Raw genomic sequence first — 22,641 nt, forward strand, 5'->3', positions numbered from 1 at the left:
GCTTTCACCCTGTGTGCCTGGCAGTTGGTCAAAAGGTGACCTGCTCAACTTTCCTAGTAATGACCGGTGGTGGGGGGGGGGGGGGGGGGGGGGGGGGGGGGGGGGGGGGGGCGGGGGGGAGGAAAGGAGAGCAAGGTACCAGTGCTTTGAAGACATGTGAATGTAATTTGAGCATTAAGACAAAACTGTTGACAATTGCTGGTGCTGCTTTGCTCTCTGTCAGCGTTTAGTTTGGGTTGTACATAGTAACGTTTCTGTGGTTACAATCCCCAGAATTTCTTCCCAAAGGACATAGTTCAGACTGGAATTCATACACAGGTTTCAGAACACAAAGTAGAGAAAGCCAACAAATCTCAAGCAATCAACAATACATTCACACCACCCGAACATGTTTTTCTGCAAATGTTTATTTCAAAATATTTGTTAAGAAATGTCAGGTGGTTGTGTCTGTGGCAGTTTCTTTAGGTGAAAAATGTGCTAACAGTCACTATGGAAACCAAGATGCAGGCAATAAGGAGCAAAATCAGACCTATCCGGCAGTATTTTGAATGCTTCTCTTGTTCCTCTTCCTTTTTCAACAACGTATCAAAACCAGGCGTGTACATGTCTCCCAACCAAAACCGCAGGTCATTAGGATTTTCCTAAAAGAAAATTACATGGAGAATAGGCTCAATCAGTGATCAATACAAGATTGCAGACAAGACCCCGCCAGAGGTATGAAGGCCATGTTCACACTGTCTTGGGTGAGGCTGACGTGAAATAAGAGAGGCTAGGCTTCCCTGAACAGCACCCACACGGAAGTGCAGCCTGCTGGCTGACCAGGAATCCCTGCTGCTCCAAGCTGTAGGTCTGCATGAGAATTCATTAGGAGGCCTGCATGATTTATTGACTAAATTGCTCAAGTGTTTCTGCCATATTTTATGCCAATTTAGTGCCTCTTACATCTCATTAGTGTGTGCCAGTCAGGTTAGTGAGTTGAAATAAAATTAAAATTCCTCCCTTGCTTGAGATGAGCCTTCAAGGTTTGATTTTATTGGCAAGGTAGAGATAAACATATGTGATGAATTTTCCAGTAAATCCAGGAGCCGATGTACATGGAAGGAGGAGTAAGACTAAGAATCAAGGGTCCCTTCCATGCCTTTCAGGTCACTGGTGCCCCTTGTAGAGGGCGATAGCAGGTTTAGCGTGCAGAAACTTTGGCACTGTTTGGCCTACTGAAGGAAGAATCCCACATATCCTTCCCCACATCAGCTCCTACACTCCATGTCTGTTTCTTTCACGGCCTCATCTTCCTTACAGCTAGACAGAATTGACTTCAACTCAACCTCATTCCTGTGTCTAACAAATCACCTGCGAACTCTACTGGTCATACATTAAGCTTTTTTTTTTCCTTCTTCTTTTTATCCAGCTATGCTCAGAGATAAGAGTCAGTGACTGTGCCTGGATTCCAGTAAGCATACAAAAAATGTATGGTGAATGCTGAAACTCTAGTTTTCAAAAACCCACTTCATTACTTCCCACCTGAATTACTGCAATAGCTTGCCATTGGACTGCCCCCACCCCTCCACTCCCTTCTCACTCTCTAGTCTCAATGGACTTAAAGTCAGCCAATTTCCATGGCCAGCTTTGGTGTCAGTGAACTAGTTTCAGGCTCACCAATGCCCAGTAAGAGGCAATGTGCATGCCTGCAGGGAGCTGGATTGATTCCGGCCATGGCAATACAATTCTTCCATCATATTGCTACTAGTTTCAATTTCCTAGTTTTAGGAAAGCTAAAGTATTAAAATAAAATTTGGATGACTGGTGCAAAAGGATAGGTTATTTAAATTGTCTACTCTACTTGCTCCCTTGTGTGTGTCCTTATCAAATGCCTGCACTTTGTCTTCAAGACTAATTGCCTCCATTCTTCAGTGAGGACTCCCAGAATTCTGCTTAGAGCTTCCCTTCATAGCTAAATATGGGTCTCCTTTTCTCCTTTCTTATTTATAAACTAGAGTCCTGGTACATGAATTCGTGCACCAGTGGGGTCCCTCAGCCTGGCTTGAACTGTCTCACAACCTGGGACCCCTTGAGGGATGTCAGACTGCCCATTTCAGCCTGATCCCTGCAGGCTAGGCTGAAGGACTCCACCAGTGCACAAATCCATGCCCTGGGCCTCTAATGTATACTTATTAGTATACATATAAAATCTTTGGTTAATCTCTTCTCACCCCTCCTCCTCTCCCCTCCCTTCTGCGATTCATCAGTCTGTTCCATGTTTCCATGCCTGTGCATTGAGCATCTGCCCCTGGTGGTCAGTACACGTCATAGCTACCAGCTGAATGGTCGAACAGTCCCTTAGGCTTTTATATATATACTAGAGGCCCAGTGCATGGATTCTTGCACAAGAGAGGGTGGTCCCTCAGCCTGGCCTGCACCCTCTCGCAATCCAGGACCCCTCGGAGGATGTAGCAATGCACCAAGTGGCAGGCAGCCAGGGAGGAGCCCAAGCCAGTGCCATGCCACTCACACTCATCTCAACCTGCTGTGCCTGTCGCTTGGTAGTATGCTGCAGAGTCAGGAGATGCTCCTGCCACCACAGCTGCACTTGCCAGCCATGAGCCCAGCTTCTGGCTGAGCAGCACACCCTCTGTGGGAGTGCACCACCAGGGGAAAGCTTCTGCATTAAACATCTGCCCACTGATGGTCAGTGTGCATCATATTAACTGGTCAAATGGTCGTCCCGGTCGCTCTGTTGTAACAGTCACTTAGGCTTTTATATCTATATATATATATATATATATATATATATATATATATATATATATATATATAGAGAGAGAGAGAGAGAGAGAGAGAGAGAGAGAGAGAGAGAGAGATTCTTAGCAATTTAGAAAAAAGAGAGTGGCCCAAGAGACTTTAAACTATTATGGCCATCGTGGTGAAAAGTTTTCAGAAATAATTTAGGGACTCTGCCTGCTAAACAAGAGTTATGAATAGGCAAAGGTGAGGGAAGAAGTTGAATTAACAAAATATTCATTAATAGAAAGAAATTATAATAAAAACAAAAGTCATGACTTCCAGAAGCATCCCTCAAGAATGCAAATGAGCCTGTGACCTGAGGCTCAATTGCAGTGAGCGATTTCATGTAGAGGATTGGAGTGAGGGGGTAGACCCTGATTATAGAAAAGCAAAATAGCCATCCTCCTCATGTGTGAGCTTCCTACACATAACTCATGGAACTGTCCAACAAAAAAATTACTCCTCATTGCCAATAATGTTCAATTTCCTTATTCTTGCATTCAAACAATTTCTTTTAGTCTGTTTTAGCCTTATTTCCCCATTATTCTATTACTTCAGCTGCAGCGCAGCAAAACTAGACTGCTTAGTCTGACAAATTCTCTAACTTTCTTGTACTTGTGCCTTTCCTCTTGCTATGCCTGACAGGAGAGCCCACTCCCTCGCCACACTTATGCAAACCAGCTAGATCTTTTGAATGCTTCCCATCTTTCAAACCCAGCATAAATTAACTTTTCACAGGGCTTTTAATAATCCAATGTGGCTTTGCTCTCTTCTGAATTTGCACAGCACTTTCTACTGCCACAATGGGCACAGTGCTCTCTCTCCATCTTGTCGCTCTACCTGGTTCTATAGTTACTGTTTGTTACTCCGCTCAGTTAAATGAACTTTTTGAGGCAGGGACAGAAACATTTCTCTTTATAGTCCCCTTGGCATTCATGAGAACGACAAAGAAAAGGGGCTCTCGTGTACAGTCAGGACATGTTTGAGAAATAAATCAATACATTTTTCCTACTTGTAGGAAGTGACTTCTTAGAGGTTGATCTTCAGGCTCCTGATAAAAAAACAACACATGATTATTGTTGCTATGAGGGAGCATCTGTTATGGAAACTTCTCTGGAAAAGAGACTACAGTAAGGAGAAGATACATTACATCTACGAGGAAATGCAGAAACTTCAAAGACGCTGGACAATGAGATATTTCAAGGAGTGCGCATTTGAGATTTTTAAAGTGCAAGATTTTAAGAGGACATAAGGCTGTTCCCTGCAAAAGTGTGTAGATGCTTCAGGTATGAACAGATATGCATAATGGGTACTTGGAAACCGGCAGGGCTTCCTGGCCCCAGGGCAGCAAAGGCAAGCGGAGGCTGGGAAGGAATTCAGTCCACTCAGAAAAGAGAGGGCCACTCTCCTGCTTTTCAGGTATTTCTAGATCTTCTGTGTGATGGGTGACACTGGGCGTAGGATAGGAGTGGGGTGGGGGGACTTTGGGTGAATGAGTTCACTGCATATTTTTTCTGTGTTGAAATGCTTTTGTTTTGCTTTGTTTTGTTACTGAGACACAGGAAAGAGTCCAAAATGTAAGTCCGCAATCTTAAATCACTGAGTGGGCTTGGAATGAAATGATCTTTGATGAGAACTGCCTTGCACAGTGCCGAGGACAGAACACTGAATCAGTATTTTTGGAATACATGTTGAGCGAGAGATTCCTAAGTATTCATGAACACAAGTGGTCACACAACCATGGGAAAACATACATCATTTGGCAAACGAATTTTCAAAAAACTTTTCCCTTCCAGGTAAACCTTGTGCCTGTGCCACATTAAATTTGTTGGGAAGCTCAAAACAAATAAACAAACACAAAGAGAGGGGAGAACAAGGGAAGCTGGAGGCTAAAATGGAAACCTAGAGGCTGTGTGCCCCGTGAAGGATGCCTGTCACCCCAACACCCATGTTGTTTAGGACAGTTAACTGATCTCCCCCTTCAAATGAAGGATGGACTCTTTGCCTTGAGTACCTTCAGATGCCCAGAGAGGTTTGTGTGCAAGGAACGCTTGTCATATTCTTCGATGGTCCATGAAGGATTCTTTTTCCTTTCTTCCATAGCTTCCTCCAAGCTTATGTCACCACAGAGTGGATTATTCTTCAGGACTGATGAGAGAGCTGGTGGGGGCCTATCTATGAAGACAGCACCCTTCACACTGGATCCCCTCATTCGCTGAGCAGTGAGATTCTTCTTTTCTCTCTGTTAAGAGGCAGAGACAAGGCTTCTCTTACCAACAGACCACGGATGACAGAGAATGTAATAGGAAAAAACTGTACCCCAAAATGTGTTGATTCTGCCCGGAAACCCAACAGATTAGGATAATGAGGAAAGGAGTCTGGGATCTAGTTTCACCTAGAATTCTATTTCATTGAGTTCTTTCTTTTTTAAAAAATATTCTTATTGATTTCAGAGAGGAAGGGAAAGGGAGAGAGAGAGAGTAACATCAATGATGAGAGAGAATCATTGATTAGCTGCCTCCTGTGTACTCCACCCACATTGGGGATTGAGCTCACAAACCAGGCATGTGCCCTGACCAGGAATTGAACTGTGACCTCCTGGTTTTTGGTTGACAGTCAACCACTGAGCCATGCTGGCTGGGCCATTGAGTTCTTTCTTTGCCTATAATCTTTTTGGCTTCAGTAATCATTCATTAAAATACTATTTTATAACTATGGAGAAAGAGCACTGTTCTTTAATTCAAATAGTAGAATTCTGAACAAAGCCATCCCCCCCCCAGCTCTCTTGCATTGAGATTTAATAACATTTCATTTTTATTTGTGCATTCCATGACTGATAAGAACAATATTTAATATTGCTCTATTAACCCAGCAAAGTCAAGATTAAAAGGCATTTATAGACATGCCTTGGCTTTCGTGAAAATTCTCTTGGGACTCCTATTTCAGATATCTTGGAGAAATGGACTAAGTTAGCAAAGCACTCATATCTGTGTCTACAGAAGAGCTGGCTATTAGATGGCTCTAATATTCACTTTCAGATTTTAACAAACATTTTAATTGAAGCACAATATACATAAAGACAAGTACATATATCATAAATACATTTTCACAACCCATATAAACCTTAAGATTCTACCAAGGAACAGAACAATACCAGCATGCTTCATGCTCTCTTCCAGTCACTATCCCTCGCTCTGCCCAAGGATAACCAGTATTCCAAATTTAACAGCATAAGTCAGATGGACTCTTTTTTTTTCATTTTATATAAATGGAATCATATAATGTGTGCTTTTCTATGTCTAGTTTGACCTCAGTTTTTTTTCTTCCTTTTTTCCCCTTATGACTACAAAGCTATCATGAGGGCAGAAAATGTTTAAGTTAAAATTTGTCCATTGGCCAAATATAATTGAGAAGAAACAAAAAATTTATAGCAGAATGGTTCATTTATCATGTAGCATCAAGGCAGAGGAACTCCACATAAGTTAATTTTCAGAAAACTTAGGCTTACCCCTTAAAAACTGGTAGCAAATTTCATTAATTTATAGTGGTTTTAAAAATAAATGTGTTTCACAAAACAGAGAAGATTCAATAGTAGCAATAAACATTCCTTTGTATCATATTTATGGTCACTATTAGGTTGATTCCCTCAGCATCTACTGGGGTATGTAGGTAATGTTAAATATGTATTCATATACACTAAGTTGTAAACTAATATTACATGGTTTCCGTTTGAAATGGCTAGTGGTCCCAAAAATCATCTGTATAAAACCTTTCACATTCTCTGTAGTCTTAGGTTTTCTAATTTTCTTAATTCATAATTTTTACATAATTATAGATAAACCTGGAGATCTTCTCTGACTTTACTAGGTTGTTAGCATGCTCAAAATCAATTTATATTCTGTAATACTGAGGTTTGCAGTGAAATAATAAATCACCTTGACTTAGTATTTCTCTTTAAGATGAATGACCTCATGAAAATGTTTCTGAATTGAGGAAAAACAATTTGATATGAAATTTAGATCATTTCAGATTAGCATAATCCTGACTCAAGCTTTTTCCTTCAAGGCTAGACATCTTTGATCATTTTTGAGGAGGAATAATTCTTCTGACATTGATAAATTGACTATGTCAGTTTTCTTGCCTGCTAGACTAGTTCTATAAATGAGGAAACAGTTTCAGGGTAAAGAAAAAATAATACATTCTATTACAATGTACAAGGCCTTTGAAAAACTAATATATAAAACATAGCAAAATAACCAGAACTATATTCTAGAAAGACATTCAAGTTCTTAATTCTAAATCACATTCTTGAAAGTCTGAGATTTCTCCTCAAACATGGTGCCATTTGTTTTTGTGTTGCATGGTAATCTCTTGCCTGAAAGAAATATGCTTAAAAATGAATAGTATAGCTTTATTAAGAATTTGATGGCTGGATAAAAGTACTAATTGTGGTTGGAGTTCATTTATACTTTGATAATATTTTTCAAATAGGTTAAGAAAAAAAAGCATGCATTTGATTCCAACTCTTCATCCACATTTTTACATAGATTTCATTTAGCAAAGGAAAACCCAATAGTAATTCCATCATTTTAGTTATATGAACTGTAAGATAACTTACATTTTAAAATGTTTATGCAAAAAAAGTAATATTTTATATTTACCTAACCTTTGAGGATTGAGGGCTTAGTTCGCGGTGAGGGGCATGTGGGAGGCAGTGACTGTTTATCTCTCATCAATGTTTCTCTCTCTGTCCATCTTCCTCCCCCTCTCTCTAAAAATCAGTTAAAACAAATTTAAAAATAAAAGTTTTCCCCAGTTTAAATCCACAGTATAGCCTATTGTACCCTCCTCACACACAAGTGGCATCTTGAAATTCCACAAATGTATGGCATTGGCTTGGCAGTCAAGTGGTAGAAAAGGATAAATCAGTATCAGAAGCTGGAATGATGCCTATTCACATCCTAAAATGAAAATCATTTGGTAAAAATATCATTTGTGGCCACTGGAATCTAACCACCTGTAGCTCTAAAAGAAATAATTACACATTATCAGTGTTCATGTACATATAATGATACCACAAGAATCAGAGCATTAGTATAATACAAGAAAGAGATGAGATGAGAGAAAAAACTGGACACTGTGCAAGAAGAAATTAGAGTTTAGAAATGTTATGCTTTCTACTGTTTAAAATCTGACTGTTTATAGACCCCAAAACTGATATACAGACTTTTTTATTTTTAAGCGCTGAGCCAAAAAAGTCCATTAAAATGTCTCAGCTGAATGACGTGACTCGGGGTAAAGATTATGTTTAGGGTGTGGTTTCATAACTAATCCCTGACAGTCTCCAGGTGGCTGTCCTCAAGTCAAAGGATGGAGGAAGGGAGGCAGAAAAGCAAGGCTTACACTAACAAATAGCTTGCTAATTTTTATAAGATATGTATTGCCAAAGAAACCACTACCCTACACCTACAAATTTTTGATTGTTTGAAATAAAACAACAACAACACACACACACACACAAAAAAAAAACACAAAACAACAACAACAAACAACAACAACAAAAACAAGACAAGGCAACAATAGCCCTAGGCCTGCAAATATCCAGGATTAGGAGCAAACTTTGAATCTTTATACAGGCTAAAAGGAGGGCCCACTTCTGATATGGAAAAAGGGAATAATGAGCAAGGGCATGTCTCCAAGAGTCTATGGACCTAGATGAGGACATAGTCTAGGACCTAGTCTATGGAACAATGCCTCAGGATGTCTCAAAAGCAGAAGCATCCCAATCAATCTTCCCCACCTTCAAGGAAGAAGGCCACACACACTGCTCCCAGTGGGATCCCAGTTACTGTGGTGTCTTTCCCTTTTCTCATTCAGCCAGGGAGACAAGTATATATTGGCTTTCCAGAATGATAGCCTGTGACAATGCCTGACTAGATACTCACCAAATTCACTGATTTTTCATGGGCATACAACAGCCACGCAAGGAAAGGTGATTAAGAAACAAACCTAGTAAAGACCAGTGTCTAACAGTCACGGGAGAAGAGCCTCTTACCCTGGGCTTGTCGCTCCAGCTCACAGGTCTAGTGAGGAATGTTCCTGGGTTCTGAAACAGATGTGATGGAAGCCAAGACAAGACAGAGCAAAGGGATTAGTCAGAAAATATTCTGAAGTCTAACTGCTAATCAGAAAAAAAAAAAAAAGGCCCACCGCAATATCTGCAAAAACATATTTTATCATTTAAACTAAATAAAAAAATCAGCCCTTTCCTTTCATTACCTCGTTTTATAAAGGGATTGGCAGAAATATGGAGAGTACAATTCCAAGTGCCTACATCAGATGCATGCCCCAAATAATTTTAACAACCAGAAACATTCAATTTTGGAGAAAGTTTGCTCAGTGCATTGAGATGAAATTTGTTGTGAAGCTCCTTTATTTCTCTAGTGAGGGGACGTAAGGAAAATAAACATAGTAGAATCAAGGGGTATTTGCTTGTGCCCTCTGCACATATGGGTGACCTGCGTATCCGCACAGAAGGGAGTTGACCGGGTCCACTGGCCAGCCTGTGAACCTCAGCGCTTCCTTTTCTTTATGCACCGTATTGCTTCAGCTCATTAAAAAATGACATAGGGACTCAACTCTAAAAGTAAAATGTGCATTTAAAAAAATCTTAAATACAAATAAATCATGAATATAAATGATACATACAAGGTGTCCCAACAATGTACAGATTCTTTGAATAATTATAAAGGCAGTGCTTACTAAAATACATTTCATTTTCAAAATGTAATAGAATCCTGACCGGTTTGGCTCAGTGGATAAAGCATCGGCCTATTGACTGAGGGTCCCAGGTTCGATTCCAGTTAAGAGCATGTACCTTGGTTGCAGACACATCCCCAATAAGGGGGCATGCAGGAGGCAGCTGATCAATGTTTCTAACTCTCTATCACTCTCCCTTCCTCTCTGGAAAATTAATAAAGTATATTTACAAACAAAAAAACAAACAAAATGTAATAGAATCTACTTGAAGAGTGTATACATTTGTTTGGGGTATCCTGTATATTTAAGAATTCAGCTTCATACTTGGGATCTCGGGGATTTTTGTTTTAACTTCTGAGTTACCAGCCATTTTGAAGGAAATGTTTATAGGTTAAATCCTTTGACATTCCTTGAGGTAGTCTGAGTTCCACACACCATGCACCTACCTGGGGTGGTGTAATACCAAACCATAAGCTGACACAGATCTGAAATTGGTGTGGATTTCAGGTGAGTATAAAATCTACTGCTTGAGTTGGCCATGTGGCTTGACAGATGTTTTTAAGTATATCCTCCAACACCACCATACATACACACACACATCCATCCACAGTATAAATCAAATAATGCAAGTGATATTATCTGCTGTTTTTCAAATTATAATGAAAGGATAATTTTAACACATTTTGAATATTGACAAATGATAATGCACATTTCTTATACTTGCATAGAAAATCATTTTTCTCAATTGCTTTTGTCATATTTTATTTGTTCTCAGTTTTAAGGAAATATGCAAAATGAATATTATTCTAATTCTGCAAGTGAAATAAACTGAAGCATGGACTGAATACGGGCCATAACAGATATCTCTCACACTGTCTTGCTGAGAATATGACACAAAAAGCCAAATTTCTAACCTTTTTATTCTATGCTTAATATCTCCCCAATAGAGGGAGGGTTTTAAATTAAGAACTATTTGACAACTACCACTTGTGTATCCCAACACCTCAATTCACTTGGTATATAAGCACCTTCTTCCAGTTATTATAGTTACTGAAAAATTTCATGTGTCCATTTCTTTATAGATTTATTTTTTATCCAAAGAATATATCATTCCTAGATTTTAAGATTCAGCCAAGCAGAGAAAAATTACTTATTGACATATCGCAAACTGAAGTAGTAAATATAATTGTTGTTACTCATAATTTGTGTTATACCTACCCAACTACCTGAATTTGTAATTGACTTACACCAACATGCATTATTTCAATAGTAAATTGGTCTTTGTTTCAATCATTTAATATTTCTTTTTAGGGTAGAAGGATAACAACTTTATCTGCAGTTCATAATTACCAATAACTTATTCAACAGATTTTTTTTTCTTTACCTCCTTGGTTTTTCCTTGAATAACTATTTCAACCCAATAGACCAATAGAGGCTGTGGAAAAATATACCCTTTAAAATTTTGCATTTCAGCCGAAACCGGTTTGGCTCAATGGATAGAGCGTCGGCTTGGGGACTGAAAGGTCCCGGGTTCGATTCCGGTCAAGGGCATGTACCTTGGTTGCGGGCATATCCCCAGTAGGGGGTGTGCAAGAGGCAGCTGATCGATGACTCTCTCTCATCGATGTTTCTAACTCTCTATCTCTCTCCCTTCCTCTCCGTACAAAATCAATAAAATATATTTTTTAAAAAATTTTGCATTTCATTCAGATTTTGGAATAATATTCTACAGAGCTTGAAGCTGTGAAGTCCCACATGAAGAAAATAGGTCAACTCCAGTACCAAACAAAAGATGTTAGATGTATGTGTTCCAACCTGAAAGGAATTTGTTGGACATGTTTTCTTAGACTTAACTTCATAGCAGAAGAAAGCCAAGGAGTTTTTTTTTTTTTTTTTTTTTAACTGATTTTTGAATCATTTTACTCCATGATATAAACAAACAATATCTAAAGGAAGGATTCCATTCACTTAGCTTAAAACTAAACAAAACACAGAAGTAATAACCAAAAAGGTGCAGACGATGGGCAGGAGGGTTTTGAGGATTCCAAATAGAAAAGATGCAAAAATTTTAAAAAGTCAGTTGTCATAATAAGCTTGCCTTACCATGGAAATAAATTAAAACCCTTATAGGTGGAGGAAACACATAATCAGCTGAGTGTACTTGATTTTGAATGATCTCATGATAAAGGTCCCCAGGAGCCCACAAAACGCACCACAAAGGAGTCACTTTACACCAGGGCTCATGAGTAGCAACTGTTTCTTAAAGGAAAACAAATTTCTGCTCAGGGAATCTGACCCACTCCAAAGGGTTTAATGACTTGCAGGGCTTTGGGGGTCAGTCACATCTGTTCCGAAATGCAACGCTTCTTCCTGTTTCTAAATGGACTAACCCTTAACCCCATTAGCCCTCGAGTCTTAAAACAAAGATTATTCCTGTTTCAGGAGCGGGGCAACAGTCAGGGCCTCTATGTTTATCCCAGCACATGGAACTCATCACAGCTTTATTCTCTCCTGGTCAGCAACAGGAAGGAAGGAAGATGCAAAAGAAGAAAGCAAGAAATCAGGCCTGCCTTAGGTTGGAAGACCTGGCCGGCATGTCCTTCCACGAGGAGGGACCAAGAGTGTCTACAGTGACAGCCAGCGCCTTCACAAGGGGGAGAGTTCCTGCTACATCCGCTCCTTCCATCCTGAACTTGCCATTGTCCTGCCGTGGGTCTGTCCTGCACAAAATGAAGGGCAGTTGGTCTGAAGGAGGTGTATGAGACTCCAATGTAAGTTTCTGATGCTTCGTGCTTAGAATATACCAAAAAAATATATAAATAAAAAAATAAAAAAATAGAGATAGGTTTTCCCTCCAAAACTTTATTTGCAAATTGGTTTGAAAAATCCAGAGAGGAGTAAAGTTGAGGGCTAGGCAAACTCTAAAATGAAGTCATGCTGGGAAGCTAATGTGTGAAGGGGAATGAATGAGTGGGAGAATTCCCATCTTTTATATAGAATGAGTAAGCTAAGCTACCTTACCCTCGGCCCCCTCCAGCCTTCCTTCTGCACTGATGCTGCAGTGGCAGGGAGCGAGAAAGGAGCCCCGGCCCCCGTCCTCGGGGTTGTACCTGTGCGTAGACGAGGTTTTGCCAGTGCTGGGCAGTGGGGTAGCTCCCGCCCGGAAACCTCACCAGGCTGGCCTGCAGGAGGGCCGAGTTCCTCATCAGCAACTTCACGTCCAGCTGCAGGAATTTGTCAGGATGGTTGTTATTTGGCAAAGCAGAGAGATCCATGTCCCCCCTCGTCTATGGTAGGAAACTAAGGCGAGTGAGGCTGGTCCCGTCAGACTCGTCCATTATGAATGAGCCTGAGGATGCTCCTCCCGGCACCTGAAACCAGCTCTCAGCTGTACTCCGATGCCACGCTCATCAGCACACAGAACAGCGCAGCACCCTGCCTCTTCACCCCACCACACACACACACACACACACACACACACACTCACGCACCCGCGCGTGCATTTAGGATGCTTGAATGGGACTACCCATTAAAATTAATAAGATGCCAAAATTAGATAGCACCTACTGCCTCTCCACAGAGTCAAAAATAACAGCCTAATAAAGAAGAGCTATTCTTTGCGGAAAGACTGCCAGAACTTCGGTATCACGGTCCATCATTTGTAGCACATGAGATAGTCACCGATAGAGACGTAACTTAGTTTTTCTCTCTGATCATCGCTAAGCTAACCCGGCAGACTTGGCCCTGCCCACGCCGCCTCACATGTGATAGGCAAGATCTTGTTTCTTCTCATCTTTTCACTCCCAGCGTCTCAGGCTCAGGAGAAACCTAATCCTGTTTCGCTTGTCAGCTTCGTTTTGAGTCGAGAAATGGCAAGCATCGGCCTCTTTGCTGTAAATGAGTGTCCCAACCTGCTGTCTTAACCCATTCACTCCCTGAGGCCCCTTCGACTCCTCCTGCCCGCACACACTCCTACGAAGCGTTTGGGGTCTGCACCCGGTACATTGGGAACCACGCGGGAACATGGCTGACCTGCTGTCCCAAGTGAACCCATCTGCTGGCCAGGGAGCCAAGGAGGGAGGGAGGCCACAGGCAGTGGGCTGTCAGGGAGTGATGAGGACTTGAACTGAGATAAGCTCCCTCGTGTGAGCCACGCTGCCTTAGGGAACCCATGCTTCTCAGCGGGAAAGGACTGATTTCCATCCAGAGGGAGAGAAACCCTCCTGCTTGCGAGAAGGCGGAAGATAGACACCCCAGCAGTTCTGAAAGACATGAGCTGTTTGCTCTGTTTGCACCTCCGTAGGCCCGTCTGACTCAGCAGGAAGGTTTCCCGTCCAGGGGGAATGGCTACATGTGGAATGCATCAGCAGCACATTTCAGGAGAGGGCCATCGAGCCGTGTAAGAATCGGCAGCCAGGATGTTCTCGAATTGAGCAAGACACCAGAGAGTACTGGCTTTCTCTATAGCAATAAGCACGAGGGTGTCAAAAAAAACACAAAACCAAAACATCTGTCCTGCTTATGACTGTAAAACTGGATTAAGCAATCAACACTTTCTATAGGAATTTTTTTGGACCAAACTCTCTCTCTCTCTGTCTTAACAATATTAGAAATACATCTGGATGGTTTTATCAATACATTGACTGGATAAAAGTACTTCATAAATGACAATAACCAGCTCAATCATAAGTGTTTCAAGAATCAAATGTATTATGTGCCTGTGCTTGGTACTTTCTGGAATTTTCTGGTTGCTGCCAGAATACATCTAATGAACAAATATTTCTCAGGCTGTTTGCTTTTCCTGAAAGATTCTTTGGGGAATAACAAACATCTTCAAGGAGAACCTAACTTCTTTTTGGCTCTCTCTATTGGCAAGAGGAGACACAGAACTTAGATCCAAATATATTGATTAGGCCAGGCCTTTTTCTTAGCCAGATTATGAGGTGGGTGAAACAGGCCTTTAGTTTTCCTTGGGCGTTCTTCCTTGAGATCCCTCCACCATGCTCTAGATGCCCAGAGGGTTGTATACTGTCTTTTCCTATCTTTTCGTTTACAAATCGTTTAGTCTCAGACTCCATCTTTCCCCACCATGCTTCTCCCCACCCATCCCCAACTATCAGTTCTTGTTTCTCACTACTCCCCCTGTGGGTATCCCACGTGGCTGACAATGAGGAAATCAATCCTTCTCCCAACTCCCTTGTACTGGCCATACCCCAACCCCTGTGCCTCTACTTGTGCCAGTCCTCCAGTCGGGAAGCATTTCTCCACAGCCCTGGCTACTGAAACCTCTAGACGTCCTTTATGGGTCATCTTCTGTGCCCAGCCTCTCTTTCACAAAGCCTTCACATATGTTCCTTAGTAGGAATGATTTTCCTTTTTTTGAAATCTTAGGGTGATTTGTTTATCCTCTCATCTTACTTCCTGGTTAGGGCACCAGGTTATGGGCTCAACCCTGTGTGGGCATGCAGGAGGCAATCAATGATTCTCTCTCATCATTGATGTCCCTCTCTCTCTCTCTCTCTCTCTCTCTCTCTCTCTCTCTCTCTCCTCTCCCTCTCCTCTCCCTCTCCCTCTCCCTCCCTCCCTCCCTCCCTCCCTCCCTCCTTCTCTGACATTAATAAAAATAGGAACAAAATAAAATAACTTCTCTGCCTTGTTTTTTTAAAAAAAGGAATTTTATTGCAGGGACAGGCTGGTGGGAATGTGGATCTCTGGCACTTATCAGCCCTCTGGATGCAGGTAAGCATTTGCTTTCTTCACAGAAAATTTTTATAAAAGTATCATTTCCCCTTGGGTTTGGATCCAGCATTATTGTTTTCTGAACCATAAGGATCACAAAAATAGAATTAAATATGGTTCACTAAGCAAAACTTTTTACATATTTACTTTTTTCTTCTTTCTTCTCATTCTCTGACCTGTCCTTTCTTCATTTCTCCTCTTTGATTTTCACCTTTTTTTCTTTTCTTTCTTTTTCCCCTCCTCTCTAATTTGTGCCAATAACGTATTGAAATACCTGAAAGTATTTTCAGCTGAAAAGCCTGTACAATTCAGATGAGCAGTTGGGAATTCATCAAAATTATCTGAGAGAATTTCAAAATTAGTTGGATAGTTTAAATTACAAAAGAAGTCTGTGATGAGATTATAATCTTGTGCACCTATTTTCAAAAGTGGTGAACAAGAGAGGCAATCAGGATAGCTGAGTGCACAGAATCTGGAGTCCTGGTGGTTTTATTACATCCAACTAAACAAGTTACCCAAATTCTCTGAGCTTCAGATTGCGGTTATAATGTGAAAATATTAACACTACCTTACAAGGTACTGTGAGGGTTAATAGGTAAAGTGGTTAACAGAAAGTTTAGGATATAATGAGCCCTTAAGAAGGTTTACTGTTATTTTAAGAGAGTGAAAATATAGGATTTCATCTCAGTTGTCTCTGTGATAAAGCAAACTTGAAAAAATTAAAAATCATATTAGTCACTTATAGATAAAAAGCAAACTACATTTCCAAGAATCCCCTTCTTTGTGTGATTCTGGGTTAGAATTGGCCAAAAGAGTAACTTGCATGGCATTTGGAAGGCAAAATGGAAGCAGCATTCATTAATTCGAAAGTCTTCTTGTAATCAGATGCAGGGACAGAGAGAGGCACAGGTGCTTGGCAGTTTCCAAGTGACCTTTGCTTTTTTGAGCTCCATGCCCATTTCTTTCTTCCAGCTGTTGGACCTGCTGACTAACAGCAAACCCAGGTCCACCACCTGATGTTTGGCTGTGGACCTACAAGGAGGGAGGTATACAGATGCAACAGCATCCTACAGACATCTTTACAAGTCAACCTTTCATAGTCATACTGACCTGGATGTGCCTGGCTGCTCAGGTCAGAGGGTAACTCCTGATTCTCCAACTCTTCTCATGGATCTTCCCCAGCTCCTCCTGATGTTATGAATTCGGATCCGTTATCCCATAACACTCCAACTCTGTTTGGCTGACTGAACCATGACAATTACTAGTACAAAAAATAAATGTTTCCAAGGAAGAGAATTTAAGAAATGAAGCCTGGGATTCGTTCTCTGTTCTAACTGGACTCCATGGCATTAGTGACCCTCTTTCCAGTAAGTGGGACACTGGTCATCCACGGCACAAAATGCCAACATGGTTATGTAAATTCTCACCTGTTATCATCTGGAGTGAAGGGCCTATAGAAAGCGAGTACCTGCTGCACAAAATCTTTTTAATAGAAACAAAGAGGATAATGACTGTGGGGTTGATTCATTGCTAAAAAGACTAGAGAAGTTAAAGAGAGAAATAAGCGTGAGGTTTAAAAGTCACAGCTCAGGGTCTAAGCCATCTTGAAATAAAACCTTTTCAGCTCTTCTGCTCATGTTTCACCATCTGTCATGTCTTCTAAATATATATCCAGAGCAGGTCCCAGAAGATTCAAGGGGTGGGGAGCAGACAAAAAGCGTGACTTGTGAAGTGGTACCATACATATCAAAAGACCTGCAGGATTTCACTAATTCATATTTACTGAAACCCAAAGTATATGTTTCATGATGTTTCTTAAGAGGGTTTTGTTAGGATGGAAAGCATACAATGCTGAATTAGCCTAAATGTTTTTGACATGGGTTCACGAAGGAGAGATTCTAGAAAGTAGTAGTTGATGTGGCCGGGAGTAATTCTATCAATTTATCGGAAAACCGAACCCAATGGTTGTCCATACTGAATGAAGTTGAAATGCTAAAATATACTTGCCATAAGGTACTACAGAGGGAGGGATACAAATGTTTAGGGAGATTGGTTTTAATATGATCGATGTGTTCACTCACTGGTTTCATATGTCCCCTCAGTGTGTCTAGACGGCACTCCCTTCACTAAGGCTTTGAAAAATTCATTGTTGAAGGCAGCATTGGGATCCCTAAAGAACTCTCAAGTGGCTAGTCTGCGAATGTCAGGAAAGACATTGGGGAATGCTGCCATTGAACTGGGCTTCCTGAATTGAATGAGAAAATGGAATACCATAAGGGCAGGAACCAAATGGCTGAATTTCACCGCCAACGACCAGGAAAGCACAGTTACCAGAAAGGGCATTAGAGTCAAAGGGGTAGACGGAATGGTTTGACCAGCAAAGATTTTGGTTCTGCATAACTAATCCTAGGACTGAAATAGATTCACATCTTACTAAAGTCTTATATTTGTATAAGCACGAAGCTTTTAGTCTTAGGGAAGAGAAATCTGATTTGACTCACCACATCAGGGAATTGCATTCCTAGATCAAATTCCACATGAGAGCAGCTTCACAGATCCGGAACTCCTTGGATGGAGAGGAGGCCAGATCTTCTGAGGAAAGATTTTGTCACACTCTCCAAAACCCATATTGTTAATCTACCTTCTAATCTTTCTGGATGGGGAACTATATATTGGGGAAAGGAAAATAGTCTGACTTTCTGATGATTCCTGGGTTCTTGGTGACTCTACATTGCCGCTGCAGTCCCACAGTCAGAGCAAAGGCTGATGAAAGCCAGATAATTGGATCAAGCTTGGCTTAAATCTGCCTCTTAGTGGACTCAAGAGTCGCAGAGCCCACCCCATAGTAACTTCCCTAATTCTGGAAGGTCTATTTGAAACAGACATGGTCAAAAGACTTTGTGTGGTGAGCACCATATAGTACACAGATGTTGCATTATAAAGTTGTACACCTGAAATTTATATAATGTTATTAACCCATGTTATTCCAATGAATTTAATTTTAAAAAAAAACATAAACTGGCAAAAACCCATCCTCCCCTCTTTGGTGCCATGATCTGTGGCACGAGGGCTTTCACGGTAGTAATGCCAATGGAAGCACCAGACATAAAGAAGCCAGATGACACCACACACGCAGAGTGTTGTATTCCAGGTGAGGGGCCCCCGCGGGGGGACTGTGAAACTTGTATCATGAGAAATAAACACATCTGCCCTTTGCTCCAAAGAGAGACACCAACTTTATCTTCCAAAGCTGCTCACCACACAAACATCCCTTAGAAGATATTCCAGAACAAAAGCAGACAGTGCCAAGACTTGTGGAAACATGACAGACCTACGAAGAATTGCCTCCCAACAGGAAAATTTCACATATTTTATTGCAAAAAAAAAAAAAAATCTAAGAAATCATGTGAATCATGTACAACATTTTCTCACAAGAAAAAATTTAAGCTGTTTTTTTTTTAACGTTTCACAGAATTGTAAAACGTTTTAATTTTTATAAAGAAAAGCACACAATGAAACTACCACAGTATTATCAGCTTTTAGTCTTTCCTTCTTTCTAGGGAAAAGGCTGAAAAATAGTTAGTAAGTTTTCCCATTATGATTTGTGAGGCTTACGTACCTACTATATATTTTTTAAATCTGCTAAAAAAAAAATAATACAAGGAAATGGGTGGATCAATGCTTTCTTTCTTCAAAATATTTTAAAAAGCTAAAATCTAATGACAACATAATAATACACATTTTTGTAGGATGTTACCATTTCTGTAACGGTTTCTCTACACTATATCGACAGTGCAATGGTGATTCAGTGTAAATCATTAATTACAGTGTTTCATTGTTACAATACTTGTGTTCAAGTACATGTTCGTGAACATGATCAAAGTCTCTATTTCGATTTTTTTCTTTTCCATTATTAAAATAAGGTAATAATTACAGTAGCATTTTTCCTATAGATGTCTCTAAGTCTGAACCAAATTCATAATACATTCTCTAAACACCTGTTCAACCCTATGAGGTTTGTTATGTTTACACACCTCTCCTTCAGAGTACAGAAAATGAGCTAACTCTGCATGAGGACACCAAAACAAAAAACAATTTCCCCCATAGATAGCTAAACCTATGATGCTAAATTAGTATACATTATGCATAACTCAATGGTATTGGTGGGGAGAGAGTAGCACCTTATAGCCAGCCCTAACTTAAAAAAAAACACATTTTTTTAAGCCTAATAATCTTTGTTTTCTTTTCTTTTTCTGGTAACTGGATCCAATGCATTCATATAAAATGACTTAGGAAGCCCTATCGTAAAAATCACAATGTTTGTATTACCAAAAATAAGCACCATATTGATGTTTGGCAGGCCCCAAAATAAATTACTTTGATTAAATTATATGTAATCTGATAATATTTGGTCTGAAAAACATGCTAGCGTGTGTGTGTCTATAAATAATGTAACTGCAAAGAGCTGTGAGCCAGCCAGCCTGCTAGAGGTCAGCTCTTCTGCTGCAGCTTTTGGGCATAGAAGTCCCTGCACGTCTCACAGCAGCGTTGATACCACCGCATGTCCTGACACAGGTCCTTCTCGCGGATCACTCGGCAGTAAACGGGCCACTGATCTCCCAGGCACTTGAAAGTCAGAGCAGCTGTGAAGCAGAACACAGGAAACTCAATACAGGTAGATATTCCGGGGGTGTCATGAGTAGAAGCCAATAGCAATCATGTAAGTGGGATGGTGTCCACTGACTCATTTATAGTCCCTGTGCAACTTAAAACACAGAGCTGTGCACACACAAACACACACACACACACACACACACACACACACACACACACACATATATATATATATATATATATATATATATATATATATATATATATATACACCCTGAAATAAAGGAGCAAAGTGAATGTATTTAACACATATATTCCCAAATTCAATGAATTGTCCTGCAAGTGGCTTTTAAAGGTCAATTTTATGGTTTTTCATTTAAGTTTCTTTTGGGTTTTTAGTTCAGAGGATTAAAAACACAAATAAATGTGCTCAATATATCTACCTTTATGGGAATAAAATTTAATAAGTATTATTATAGATGAATTCGCAAAGAAATAGCAAAACAAAAATATGCTTGCACATTATATTTTATTCTTTCCTCTATTTTTATATTTCAACTAGAGGCTTGATGAATTAAACTTGTGTGGGGGGAGGGGGTATCAGTCAGACATCCCTCTCACAGTGCAGGACTGCTGGCTCCCAACCTGCGCCCCTGCCAGCCTGATCGAAGCCTAACTGCTTCCCTGCTGACCCCATTATCCCTAACTGTCTTCCCCTATCAGCCCAATCACCCTTAACTGCCTTCCCTTGCCAGCCTGGTTGCCCCTAACTGCCCTCCCCTGCGGACCTGGGTCTTCCACAACTGCCCTCCTCTGCAGGCCTTGTCGCCCCCAACAGCCCTCCCCTTCAGGCCTGGTCACCCTTAACTGCCCTCCCTTGCCAGCCTGGTTGCCCCTAATTGCCTTCCCCTGCCGGCCTGGTCTCCCCCAACTCCCCTCCTCTGCAGGCCTGGGTCCCCCCCAACCTTCCTCCCTTTCAGGCCTGGTCCCTCCCAACTGCTCTCCCCTGCTGGCCTGATCACCCACAACTGCCCTCCCCAGCCAGCGATCTTGTGGTGGCCATCCTGTGTCCACATGTGGGCAGCCATCTTCTGTGTTGGCATGATGGTCAATTTGCATATTACCTCTTTATTAGATAGGATTACAGTTCACATTAAATATTATTTTGTATTAGTTTCAGATGCACAGCAAAGCACTTAGAAAATCATGCATTTTTACAGAGTGGTCCCCCTTCTTCAAGCACCCAGCTGACCCCATACATAGTTATGATATTATTGAATATATTCCCCATGTTGCAGTATATATCTATGTGGCTATTCTGTAACTACCAATTTGTTCTGCTTAATCCCTTTACCTTTATCATCCAGTTCCCCAAACCCCCTCCCTCTGCCAACTGTCAGCCTGTTCTCTGTATCTATGAGTCCTTCTATTTTGTTTGTGGGATAGTAATTTAATGCACCTTTAACATCAAAGCCACTTATTATGTGACTGAAACTTACAGCATTAAAGTGTTTAAAATGAGAACATGATATAAAAATATTTGTCATGTAAATTTAGGCTCAGGTTTTCTGAAGAAATAGTGTGTTCTGGCATGCATAATAAAAGTCAGTCTTGCTACAATTCTTTCTTTTGCCACTATTCTACTATATTTTATTATTTTACACTTAGAAACCTTACATTTTCCAATCACTGTGCTTCTGTGTTTGGGGGTAAGAAATAATAAACAAAACAATGCAATTTTAATTAAATTCTTCTTTTAGGTCATTATTTTCTGCCATATACTTTAAGAACTCCAAGTAATTGCTGGATAAAGGGATTTATATTGTTTGAAATACATGGATTTAGCTGCATTTGCTCTATGATTGCTTAACTTTTTGTTTTAACTAGTCTTAATTCTCCTTGAACTGATTATTTCTTAGAAATGTTAATTATTTGGCTCAAAAAAAGAGAAATTTTGTATGTCCACAAAGAACCAAACTTTTCCATTTGATTGAATCATATGCCTGGAAGAGTATCTATAACAATTTACGATTAAATTGTTCTCCTGAAGATTATGTGCACAGATCAAAACGGAAGGTGTTAAACATAGATTAACCCAGTAACTGCCAGGTAACAGTGCTGGTAAAAGCCACTAATTGCCACGGACATAAAGGCTAATTCATTCATGAATATTTGTTATGCAAGTGCAGGCTACATTTAATTAAAATACATATCCTACTTCTTCATGACAGCTGATTAAATAACTGTTATTGAGAATTCACATGAAAAGCATTACACAACATAAAAGTCAATGTAATAAATGGTTCTAGTAGCTATTTGTATGTCATATTATATCCTTAAGTATGGAAAAAATTATACCTTTTGTTTGGTGGTATAAATCTATGCACTCATTTGTCTTGAAAGTAATTTTTTAATCTAAGTTTCTCCAAAAGATAATTTGTATCCAGGATCACAGGAAGGATGCTGACAGTGGAGAGATCTAAGGCATATACTACAAGTACCTTTCAACTAGACACTACCTTAATTGATAGTTCTGCCATGAGACTGGTCAAAACCCAAAATATGGCTATACCCTTCAACCCTTTACATGATGAGCTTGGGTGGTTTACATTCATATTTCCAGGGTCTGGTTCTGAGTATATAGCTTCAGGGATCAAAATAGTTTATTCTTTAGGATTCTTTGCCCACCTGGCCATTTGGATTAACCCACTGTAAAATACAGCCCATTTGGTTAGGACCAATCTAATT

The 22,641-nt window shown here is 40.3% G+C and overlaps 2 protein-coding genes across 2 annotated transcripts in view; both read right to left on the minus strand.

Annotated features, from left to right (window-relative positions):
* Positions 1 to 397: 397 nt before the first annotated feature.
* On the minus strand, positions 398 to 12,888 carry MINAR2 (membrane integral NOTCH2 associated receptor 2). The gene is made up of 4 exons (XM_036424041.2): positions 12,651 to 12,888; positions 8,837 to 8,887; positions 4,796 to 5,023; positions 398 to 641 (listed from the first exon to the last, which is right to left on the minus strand). The coding sequence occupies exons 1-4, from the start codon at positions 12,813 to 12,815 to the stop codon at positions 462 to 464; spliced, it is 624 nt and encodes a 207-aa protein (XP_036279934.1). The 5' UTR covers positions 12,816 to 12,888; the 3' UTR covers positions 398 to 461.
* Positions 12,889 to 19,517: 6,629 nt separating this feature from the next.
* ADAMTS19 (ADAM metallopeptidase with thrombospondin type 1 motif 19) overlaps positions 19,518 to 22,641 on the minus strand; it is a 190,991-nt gene continuing 187,867 nt past the window's right edge. The window contains exon 23 of the mRNA XM_036424499.1: positions 19,518 to 19,922. Within this exon, the coding sequence (XP_036280392.1) occupies positions 19,771 to 19,922 (152 nt within the window). The 3' untranslated portion in view covers positions 19,518 to 19,770. The remainder of the gene's footprint in view (positions 19,923 to 22,641) is intronic.

The sequence above is a fragment of the Pipistrellus kuhlii genome, unplaced genomic scaffold, assembly GCF_014108245.1.
Source record: "Pipistrellus kuhlii isolate mPipKuh1 unplaced genomic scaffold, mPipKuh1.p scaffold_m20_p_8, whole genome shotgun sequence".
Lineage (NCBI taxonomy): Eukaryota > Metazoa > Chordata > Mammalia > Chiroptera > Vespertilionidae > Pipistrellus > Pipistrellus kuhlii.

What these genes read in the sequence shown, in the direction of transcription:
- MINAR2 (XM_036424041.2), bottom strand. Translation starts at nt 12,815, where the DNA reads ATGGATCTCTCTGCTTTGCCAAATAACAACCATCCTGACAAATTCCTG. An exon ending in AAAACCTCGTCTACGCACAG is followed by an intron (nt 8,888 to 12,650) that starts GTACAACCCCGA and finishes CATCTGTTTCAG; the next exon opens with AACCCAGGAACATTCCTCAC. An exon ending in GCTGGAGCGACAAGCCCAGG is followed by an intron (nt 5,024 to 8,836) that starts GTAAGAGGCTCT and finishes GCCTCTTAACAG; the next exon opens with AGAGAAAAGAAGAATCTCAC.